The sequence below is a fragment of the Ooceraea biroi genome, chromosome 3 (assembly GCF_003672135.1).
Source record: "Ooceraea biroi isolate clonal line C1 chromosome 3, Obir_v5.4, whole genome shotgun sequence".
NCBI classification, from domain to species: Eukaryota; Metazoa; Arthropoda; class Insecta; order Hymenoptera; family Formicidae; genus Ooceraea; species Ooceraea biroi.
Genome location: NC_039508.1, coordinates 11,420,371 through 11,432,057, shown reverse-complemented (window position 1 = coordinate 11,432,057; position 11,687 = coordinate 11,420,371). Strand labels below are relative to the sequence as shown.

The 11,687-nt window shown below is 47.6% G+C and overlaps 1 protein-coding gene across 1 annotated transcript; it reads left to right on the top strand.

Moving 5' to 3' along the window:
* The first annotated feature begins 86 nt into the window (after nucleotides 1-86).
* On the top strand, nucleotides 87-11,075 carry LOC113561607. The gene is made up of 4 exons (XM_026968125.1): nucleotides 87-185; nucleotides 8,080-8,137; nucleotides 8,815-9,520; nucleotides 9,791-11,075. The coding sequence occupies exons 1-4, from the start codon at nucleotides 87-89 to the stop codon at nucleotides 11,073-11,075; spliced, it is 2,148 nt and encodes a 715-aa protein (XP_026823926.1).
* The last annotated feature ends 612 nt before the right edge of the window (nucleotides 11,076-11,687 follow it).

Below are 11,687 nucleotides of genomic sequence, written 5' to 3'. Positions count from 1 at the left end.
TGCTGCTCTTGCCGCTGGAGGTGATGGTGGTGGTGGCGACGGTGGTGGTGGCAGTGGTGGTGGTGGCGGCGGCGGCGGCGGCGTTGATGGTGGTGGAGGATGGTCCGGCACTCGAGGAAGCCGGGACATCCACGGCGCCGACGCCTGGTTTGATACCGACCAGCGGCACGGTCGATAACGCCACGGCAACCCCCGGGTCGTTCCGGCTTTCCTCTCCCTCTCAGTCATTCTATCTCTTACTCTCTCTCTATCTCTCTACCCTCTCTCGTTCTCTCTTTCCCTCCCTTTCTCTTTCGCAACCGCCGCTTTTTCTCCCTGTCTCTGTCACCCTCTCCCGTGTCATCCTCTCTCCCCGTCGCCGTCACCCCCAGATAGGGACCCTTCCGTCCTGCTTCTTCCTCGTGCACGCGCAGCATCTTTTCTCCGGCCGCCGCCGCCACCACCGGCTCGTGCTCCACATCCTCGCGGCCGCCGCTGCGCCTTCGGCACCCACCGCGTCTCACACACGCCACCCTCCCTCGCTACTGCCTGTCCGCCCTCGCATACGAGGACAAGAAGGGTGAGAGCGAGAGCTGTTGACAAAGAGCAAGTGAGAGAGAGAGAGAGAGGGGGTGGCTGCTGTCTTCCGATGTGCGGAGAAGGATTCTCTCTTTCTCTGCCCTTTCTCTCTTCTCCTTTCTGTCTTTCGCTTTCCGTGCCTCCACATCTCGGGGCTGCCGGAGGCAGACGTCACCCACGCGACTCGCCTCGCGAAATAGGCGACTGGCGCTTGTGCGGCTGCGTTTCCGCTGGAGTGGTATCGTCGATCGCCCAGCTAATTCCTCGGGCTCCCATTCCGTGCGTATGTGTGCACGTGTGTGTGCAGTCGAACCTGTCGACTCTTCGAGGCACAGATTTCGTATGCCTAAAAAGGAACTTGATAGCTGACGTCGCATGGGGTATCTCCCTCGTAAAGCGACAGGAAAGAGATTGCACGTCCCTTAATTTTCAGAGTTTTGAGAACATTATCTGAGATTTGAGATCATCATTTTAAATATATATACAAACAGATATGAAAAAAGTATAATTTATAAAAATCTCATCGTAGCGTATTATAAATATATAATTTCGACGTAAAAGAGTTTTCGTGTGACAAGTCCCGATTCGAGATTCTCATTAATTCGTCGCGCTGCCAGTCAGCTTTAAAAAAGTGCAAGTTCATGGCGTTTAACGTTGCATGAATCTCTCTAATAGGTCAACGCCTGGAACTCTCCCTCCAACTCTTAGCGCCTTCAATCATTTCGAAACTTAAATTGTTCATATCTGTTCTATACTTTCTAAGAAATACGGTGCTCCGCTCCAGAGAGTATAAACGAGCGGAGAAACCATTAACGAGCGAAATACCCGTACGCCGTGACCATATGGCTATGCTGTTACGGGGTTAATATTTATTAAGTCACATGTGCCGGAGTAAAATCGAATGTGAAATTGAAGTTTTCCCATTCAAACAAATTCTACAAATTAAAATGAATGCCAAAATATCTCATATTTAATTTTTATTTATATAATAATTTTAGTAACTATTTTACTAAATTTCCGTGCTTCGAAATATTATATAATATTATATCTTTAATATTATATAATATTATACTAAAGTAATAATGTATCGTAGAAGCAGATGTTAAAAATCGATGTTTATTATCTAAAATCTTGTTATAACACTTTCTGTAAACATATAATAAATATATACCTAATAATTTATACTACAATATATTAAATGTTATTTTGCAGCGTTAGATTTTTCCTGATTTCTCCGCTACGCATCCTGCGTAAAAGATAAAACACCCGTATGTTATCCCGTTATTATAACCCGCTCGTTGATCGACCAACGAAGGAAGAGAGAAAAAGAGAGAAAGATCCTTTATCGCTCTCGGTGAGAGGAACTATACACTCCAGCAGGTGTACCGCGTTCTAAGATAGCGGATCCGCGAAAAATTCAGATTGAACCATGAGACGGACGTCGATGGTAAAATGTGCGCAAGAGCGTGCCCGTAAATTGCCTCGTTATCGTTGCCATCGCCATTATTTACGACCTTTAACGAGGGTAATCTCGTGCTCTCCATGGCCGTCAGATTCGCGCGAGAACCCGCTTGCCCGGGCGCCAGGCCACCTCCTCCACTCCCCTTTTTCTTGCGCTTTTTCACGTCTCTTTCGTCCGCCCACCCCCTATCCTTCCACCCCACCCGCCCTGCCTTTTCTTCGTTCACCATGATTTACCTGTCACTCGATTGAAACATCGCTCCGATTAATTAAAAGCAACCGAGCCGAGGATGCATCAGCTCAACCAGCTCGTTAAATTGCAGCTGCATGCTCACGCGCGCGCAAAACCCTCGCGCACTTCGACCACGACACGAGCCATTAGACAAGGCTTGGTCATTAAACAGCATTGACAAAGTTTGAAAATATTTCCGGTCAACATTGACCAAGTTTGGAAATTACCGGTTTTGCAGCAACTCCATTTGATACTTGAGATTTCATGATACTTGTAGAAGCTCCTGTGCAGCTTCCGTGTCTCCACGAGGACTAATCGCTAATCGTAATTTAGGCTTGATTGCAGCCTAATCCAAGATTGTTCAATTAATACGCACGAAAATAGCTCGTTTGCTGCATTAACGGACGTGGGTCGAACCACGTAACGTCTAGACGAAATATAATCGAAACAAACCGAAAGGCGAAATGGCCTTTCTATTCAGTTCATGGCTTTTGTGCTGTAAATATATATCAGAGTATTATAGTAACCACACGTCCACTGGGATCCGTGAAACTACCCCCGGCAACGGCGAGCCGGGTGAATGGCGAAATTTACGAAAATTGAAGGAATTTTCTTACATAAATCGCGTATATAGCAATTTTCCATGCGCCCGGTAAATCAATCATCGAAACGCGGCAGCGCGTAACGGAAATAACCCCGGAGGGAGAAGCTTTCCCCCAAGAAGACGAAGAAGAGCGAGAGATTTTTTCACGAGACGTACGTACGTCCAGGTGGCTCGGCGAAATTGAAAAGTAGACGAATCTTCCAAGCGCGCGCAGGATTTGCACTGGATATTCCACGGGAGAGAGACAGTCTCGCGCGCGCGGTAACCCTGAATTACGAGTGCGGGACCGCTTAGTCAACGGGGAAAAATAAAAGAGGAGGCAGAGAGAAAAGAGAGAGCGTAAGAGGGTAAAGGGGAGAAGAGAAGGGAGAACGGAAATGAAATTGGCTACTCCCGGTTTGCCCGCTAAGGAAGCGCCGTTAATTAGCCGGCTGTATTCAGGGAGTCGTAAACCGACGGGGCAAAGTTAGGCGGAATAAAGTCGCGGAGGAAGTTCCTCTTTTTCCTCCCGCACCCTCGTCAACCCACCGTCGCTTGCCGTCGACCGTCGTCGGACCAGGTCCGCCCCAATTTCCGCGGTGGCGTTCTCGATCGATTTCGCGGTCGTTTCGCGGCGGCCAGATTAATGAATCGAATTTCCAACTCGACGCCGGGCTTTTATCTACGACGGGACAAAGTAAAGTCTTAAAACGCGCCTCAGAATAGAGCCTCGTTACGACGCGGCGTGACGCCTTTTCGCGCGAAACTTTGTAAAACGCGATTATACCATCCCGCCGCCGACACTGACGCCGACGCCGACGCCGACGCCGACACCGACGTTGGCGAGCTCGCCCGTCGCGAGTTACCGTTAATCCGATATTACGTTAATCCGATACCTGGACGTAAAATGTTACGCGCGCGATGTCTCGCACGTAGATGCAGAAATGTGTTAATATGCGTTAATACGTAGAAAAATGAGAAGGTACAGCGTAACGATCTCGAGAGCGCGAGCAGGACGGTAGCAGTTGTGTCGTGCGCGCTTCACCCTGCAACTGATTATGAAAATTATTAATGCAAAATATACGCGAGGCGCTCGTAAATTTCCAAGCAAAATTGTGAAATTGCGAGATGTTACACACCACGTTGCGCGTTAATCACCTATAGAAAATACTCATGCAAAATATAACACGGTATATTCAAAGTGTTCCCGTAAATATGACGATGATTTAAAGTATCGCGGAACGAGAAAAAGAATTAATGACACTGTTATCTCAGCGAGGCGGGAGATCTCAGCTACGCCAACTATGGGCACTGAAATAATTACTACAACCATAATAAATCGTCAGCAATTAAGGATTCCAAGTAGCGATCAGCGTGAAGAAGCGGTATATGTATATCCGCGCGCGATAAAATTTATCTCCGAGACGCGGCAGTCGCGCGGTTCGCCATGGAAGATGGTCATCATTTCTCGAGCGTCTGGTAGTGACAGCTGTTTTAGGATAACCACGCTGCGAGAAATATAATAATGAAACTGACATTCGCCGTAACGAATAACCGCGAGTGCACCGCAATATCATAACGAAGTTGCACCATAAAGGATACCAACCGGCGCGTACGTCTGGAAATATACAGAAAATTGCACGTAGATCCGCGACGTATATAATATATATATATATAAACTGACAAAGCAGTGAAACGGTTAAACCGTTTGTTAACACAAACCGAGTAACATTGTAATTCTGCTAAACTTTCGCACGTAGCTGATCAAAGTAAACGTTGACGCGATAGTGCCCCATGATGCACGCACCCCTATGATCTAAAATCCGCTAAAATCCTAAACAAATCTTGGAGAAAATATGTAATATTATTTCATATATGATATTTATAAATATAATAATAATAATAAAAATATACAATCCTTTTTAGATACTTTCTGTATAATCTATCTGCACTCTCTTTCGTGATTCTTTCATTCCTTCATCCCCACTTATCCAATGGCATTACGAACTGGTGCGCTGCTGTTATTGCGATGGTACAAGCAACAATTTTCACGGTGATTTTTCGCGCAGATACGCGAGGCGGAAATCGAGGCAGGATCGGACCGGTAACAAGTCTCGAGGGGATTGAAAAATGTCCCGTGTTCTTCGCATTTATCGCGCGCGCGTCGTCCACGAAACTTTCATCAACGTCCGGCTGTCAGGATTCTCGAACGCTGTCAGAAGCTGCCGATACGCCGCGCGATGCCAGAAAGATTTATTTCATTATCAGGAATATCTCGCGCGAGCGCGCGGCTTTATCAAATGCAGTACACGCGCGCGCGCGCGCGTCCTTCGGAATCCGCCTCGTTTTTAACAGCAGCCGCGTCTTTCAAATATTGGTATCAGATATGCCTCGCTAGAAGATACGCTCGTACGTCTCATCGTACGTACGTACGTCCGATCTCATTCCGACGTGTCCGTTAATCGAGCGTATCTCTATAAATCTCTATAAATCGTAAATACTCGAATAGCACAATGGAAAATTGCGGCGAGCGCAATCAACAATACGAAAACGCCAAGCAAGGAAGAAGCTTAACGGCTTCGTTCACGTAACATCGTTTTATTTTTTTCTCTTTTTCTCTTTCGCTCTCTCTCTCTCTCTCTCTCTCTCTCCCTCTTTGCCTGTTTATTGCTCCTTCAGGCTCGTTGCTTGTCATTTAGTTAAAATTCGCACGGTTGGAAATTCAAGAGCTAATTTATGTAGCTCCTTTGTAACGCGGTAAAGAATCTGAAAGAAGGATCTAAAAACTTCAATCTTAATATATTCTGCTGCTAAAAGCCGTCGCGGGCTATACACATTTATGGCCGGCGCTTTTAAGCGATTTTATCCTGTTAGCCTTTAGCCCAGGGAGGCCACGCGGATAATATTAATAAATCTAGAATAAAAAAAACTTCAAACATTTCCGGTCATCGCTTCGAGCTTCTTTTCAAGCATAAACGGCAGAGGCAGCGGACGAGACCATCCCCGTCGAGCCGATTTATTGAAACGGCGGATCGCCAAGATTAAGCGACGTGCTCGTAAAGCACCCGACGAAAAACCGCCCCTGCAGTAAGAAAAAGGATCGCCGGGGGAAAAAAATGTTTCGATCGTCACGCGGCAAGCCAGTGCCCCAATTATTCCGTCCTCGCCCCGTTTGCGAGAAGCGCGATCGCGGAACGGGTTTCCGGGGGTAGAGCCACCCCGAGAATCCATCGTCGCCCGTGTCTGCGCCAACACCCCGACGGGAGTCGCCGGTCAGACTTACCCCCGACGAGTGGGTGTCGATGTAACTGTCGGGCGCAAGACAAAGTGGAGTGCCGCGGAGACAGGTAGGCGGTAAGCGAAAGGCAAACGACGAGATATAGGGAAAGAGAAAGAGAAAGAGGAAGAAGATGGAGAGATGAATGCAGAGAATGGAGAACGGAATCGTAGGCGGCGAAATGGAGAGAGGCTGCTATCGCTTTCTCGTCGTGTTTCGAGGGGTTAAGGGGATCTAGGATCTTGGGGACGGGAGTGGTGCGGTTACGTGGATCATCCGCGCTCAACACACTGCTTTTCCCTCGATCCCTTCTGTTACGTAGGTACATACATACGTACGTACGTGGAAAACTGGGGCGGAAAAAAAGAAGAAACCGAGCGCGGAGGAATAGGTGGGAACAGGCGCGGAGCCAGGGGCAAAAGGAAGGCTGGCAAGAACAAGACGCAGGATGAGAAACGTGTAATTTAACTCCTTCGCACTCACGGACGAGTTATCGTGCAACCCGACCTCCGTCTTAAATTTATGAAGTTTTATAAATCTCTGTTTTTATTAGTAAATATACGGCGAGATAATTCAGCCGCGCTTTTCCAGAAAAATGCGCACCGTTTGAAGAAGAGCCGTTCGCTCAATTATTATTCTATATCTAGAAATTGGATGACAAAGTTTCGAAAAAAACGGGAATAACATAGGAATAACAAGTTTAATAGAGATATTTAAAATAAAGAATACCGAGAGAGTAATAATATCTTCGCTCCTTTACATTCAAGAACTTGACAATTACTTAATTCGTTGAGCTGTAAAAAGCGATACCATAAATTTCAATTGTGAAAAGGAAAAAAGAAGCGACGGCTGTAAAATGTCTTTCACTGTTAATTAACGTTGCCAAACGTACGAACGCCTTTAGTTCACAGTGAACAAGAGGACGAATGAAACGCTCAATTGCCGGCAGATAAAGATTCGGTAATTCGTTAATTGGTTGCACTTGACCAACTGCAAAGTGAGGCAACGAATTATTCATCCGTATCACAGTTCTCACGCAAACTCTTCAAGTTTTTTTTATCGTATCATTATTATAAACGCTAACCGCAATAATTTCCCGTACAACCGTACGCTTTCCGTTTATCAATCTTTTTCCTCTCCAGATGTCAATCCGAATTGTAGGTGAACAATATCAAAGCACGAGAGCATGTATTTATAATTCTTTTTGCATTAATTTGACAAACAGTCTATCATTTCCCATTTAATTAATGCAAATGTTGTTTAGATAAAAAATATTACTCTTTTCTATAACTGTTGTGTCAGCCGTATATTTTCGGCAAGAAACGCCAATGATCGTTTTTTAGAACGTCAAGGAAAACGTAAGAGAAACAAACTGTAAGAAGTCTCCAGTAACACATTTAGCAGAAATCGCAGTAAAGTTTACCAAGTTTTCAACTTACTTCCGCGGTTAAATTCCTTCAATTAAACCGTGATGATTACCCGTGTACACGGCATAATATCACTTCTTACTGCTTACTCCGCGCCGGTTTGCGCTTGGCTGACAACGCTCATCCTAACGCTCCCATTTCCGTTTCTTGTCCGCGAGCGTAGGAAAATTCGACGCTTCCGTCTCATGCACACGCATTATTTCATTTTCCGTTGATTCTTCCGGAATGAGTAATAGTTACCTACATCGCTCTACACACATGTAGTGGGTGGTCCTTAGACTCCTCTCGAGGCGACCAGCAGTAACACCATTCGAGGAACGGTGTTAGGAATGCAACCTACTCTTCGCTGTCATCCTTGTTTCTGCAGCGAGGTATCCCGTTAGCTTCACGTCGAAACCTGCATCGAGGCGGGAAAAAGAGAGAGAGAGGAGTAAAAAGCAAGAAGATACGACCAGGAGATATGACGATGGGAGGGAGGAGAGACAGGAGGATGGGAACAAGGATCTCAGACAGACGAGTTATCCACCTTACGCACTTTTAGGCGCCACCGTTAATTGCCATTGCATCGCCGGGTAAAGCCGAGTTCCCGCTCAGAGCCGGTCAGTCTGTCGTTTAGCGTGGCCAGGTGAAAATCTCCGGTTGCGAATATATATTCGTCGGGAAAAGCCAGCGAATAGAGCCAGCGAATCCGATTACACACAGAGATAGAGAGAGAGAAAGAGAGAGAATCCGGCCTTTTTAATTTTATTTTTGTCCCTCCCCTTTTTGTATGTGCGCCTTTACTCGTTATGCGTGCGACGAGATACGACCGAGTGGTACATCCGAGTGGACTCGCATTTTTCCCCGGTTCCCGCTCGTTATCGCCGGCACTCTGGACATCATGACGCAAAAAGACGCGCGAAACACCAGCGGACGCCCGGCGTTGGCAGTTTAATGCGAAACGCATACCGGCAGGTACCACCCTTTTAATCTTGTAACTCGTGAGATCCGATCGCTTCCGGTCCCATCGTATTCCTGTCCTCGTGATAGATAAAAAGTCAGCATTTCTGCGATATCAATGTTCCATGAATGCATAAGCGATCGTGGGCGGGTGGGTGGTGTCTTCTTGCGGAAGATCGGAAATCGACGATAAATTTATTCGTATCTGAGACGAACTTGAAAAATTGCGAACTTGATCCACTTTCAGTGGTCTCAGTTTTGCTCCAACAGTCACGATCTCCTTTTTCTTCCCCTCGTACCTTAAGGCGACAATTACATCGCTGAATAATATCGGTAGTCCTGTCCCGGTGGTTTTGGAGATATGAGGCGTACCGATTGCTCCGTCCTGACAAGACTCCACCGATTTATGCGCACGTCCGGAAAGATGATCGTTCGTATCCATTTCTGTCCTCTCCAGGAACACGGAGACGCGAATCGATGTCGCCCACGATTCCGATACTTTCCGCACTGTTGCTCTCGTTGATATCAGGATCAACGGAGAGCGGACAGAGGATGGATTCGGTTGCACTGTTGCGACAAACTCTCCGATATTGGCTGAAAATATACAAGACGTATCACGAGGAGGTGATGCTGGGTTACTGTTGGGCGGGCTATTTGCTCGAGATAAGCGACGAATTGTCGGCGAATCTATCCGCGACGCCGCTCGCCGTGACGGGGGATCGTCCCAACACGAGCATCGGGGCGACGAAAAGCCAGCAAAACCCATTTCCGCAAAATGTTATGGTCCACGCGACGTCACACGGGGGAGCGCGGACGAGAAAGCATTTATGGAGGAGACGATCGTATGCGACGAGTTCTACTATTTGGAAGTTCATAAATAGTCCTGATGAGCACCGAGACACTTCAAGATCGAGAATCATTCGGCAGAGATGGACGATGAACATGGCTGAACGAGGCGTCTCACTGAACGACCGCGCGGATGAAAGCGAGGAAAGTGATGGAAACGAGAGCACACAGCTGATCGATTCTTACCATGGAAAAAGGTGAGGAGCACATAGTTTTTTCATAAGCATGCCTGTCCCCCTCTTTTCACGTTAAGTAAGCCGGCGATATCTAATCTATCAGCTATCTACCTCTCTAAATAATTCCGATCGTGCGAACGAGAGGAAAATTTCAACGCGAGTGGATACGGCGCGCCTCGCCGCGGAAACTTCATCCCCCGCGATGCCAACTTTTAAGCTGGCGAATATGACGCTTTATCGACTTAGTTGAATCCCTTTGGCCGCGAAATGACGCACGTGCAAAAATTTCAGCCGACACGCGTCCATGTCGCCGGAGATTCACCAGGACGAAGGCGAAGCCTCGCGCGGTCACGGATTTTCATCTCGCCGGACGAGCTGGCGCGCCGTTAATCCGCCGGCGTCTAATCCACCAAAAGATGATGACAAAGTCGATTCCGGATTGATGGTCTCCGGGGGAGGCAAGCAGGAGGACGAGAAAGGGGATACGCGTCGTAAAGTTTTACGTTCGCTGACGAGCCATCGAGATTCTCCGGAAGCCGAGGGTGTTCTTCAGCTGCCCTCATTTTCACTCAAAGTTTCTCGCGGAAGAAGACGGAGGTCGCTCGACGGACGTCGATTTCCCTTTCGACGGCGGTCGCCGCCACGGGAAAGAAATTTGAGAGTCGACGAGCCGTTATCCAACCCCTGCCGGATGCCGGAAGTGAACCGCGGAATGAAGGATCCCGAAAGACATCGAGTCCCTTTGAGCGGCGACGGGGGCGTCCCGACGCCGTCACGTTTGCAGTTCCGCCGGGTAAGCGCGGACACGGACCGCTGTCGCCGTTGCCGTACGGGTGCCGTAAAGCTGATGGATTCCAAGGGAAATTCATCGCGCGATCCAACGAGGGCGATAAATTCGAGAACGTCCCGGCGGAAGCCCGAGGAATTATCTCGCGATTCGCTTTTATCGCCTCGCGGGGGTGGGACCGCTGAGCGATCGACTCTCGAATCCTCTCGAGGAGGCGGAAAGGTGGCTATTAAAAGGAACGCGTTCCCGCGAGCTGAAACGACCGGAGCAAGCGGTACGAGGAAACGACGCCCTTGTCGATCGAGAGAAGAGGGAGGATCATGGACCGGAAGGGACGTACCGGCAGTGATGTGTATATTCTGCAGGTCGGGACTCGCGCGAACGGAGAAGCCAGAAACGTTTTACGGGGAGTGGTGCGAATCTCTCCCCGTCGCGGCGATTCCGGGGGAATCAGCACAGAGGGATGGACAACTTGCTCGGACTACAGGGAAAACATTTTTGTCACCTCTTGAAGAATTTACGAACGACCACGGGGACTCGACGAGCCAGTCAGTTCGTAGGTTGCGATCAAACGCTTTGCGGAATCTTCAGACTCCAGATCGACAATCTCCCGTCCAGCAACCGTCCTTCGTGTCCATTTTGCGCTCGATCATCATCGGCGCCTTCAGGACGCTAGGAATGTTCGTCCAGGTCGGCCGGCAGGTCATGGACGCGGTTGAATCGAACACGGCCCTCGTCTGCACCAAGGAGTACTTGTGGGCTAAAATTGTTAAGTGGATAGACGCTTAAGAGATCGAAAACGATAAAATTCTTTCAGGAGCCGTTTGAGCGTTTGAGGCGAACGGTGATACCAGTCGTTTTATTATGTTTGAGAAACACAAGGGGAAGCGTGAGAATATTACGTTATATAAAATTCCATTACTCCGTCGCAACAGTTCTTCCGGGCATGCTACAAAGGGGAAAATCTGAAATTTTATGTTGCTCGAAAATATAGTCAGGCGGGAAATTTTATTTTTACGAGCTAGCATTCAGTGGCGCGTAGTACATCGCGAAGTACTTCGATCGATATCTGCGTTCAGTTTTCATTATTACTCACTGCACTAATAAATGGGTTACTACATTTTTTTGTATTTTTTTCTTTTTTTCCATTCCCGTGCTCAAATCGACAGACATAACGATAAACTATTTTTTGTCAAGAGTGCAGAATATTTTTCCATACTGTGGTTTTGATGCACGCTCTTCGATTTTCCAGCCATCCTCGCATAAACTTTTATACTTTTTATTGATATTAAAGAGGAGCTCTCAATTACTTTCGGAACCAATCGGGGGAAAAATATTCTATCTCGAAGTACTTTGCGAGCACGCTCTTTAATCTAGCGTGAAACATTTATCAGACCCTTG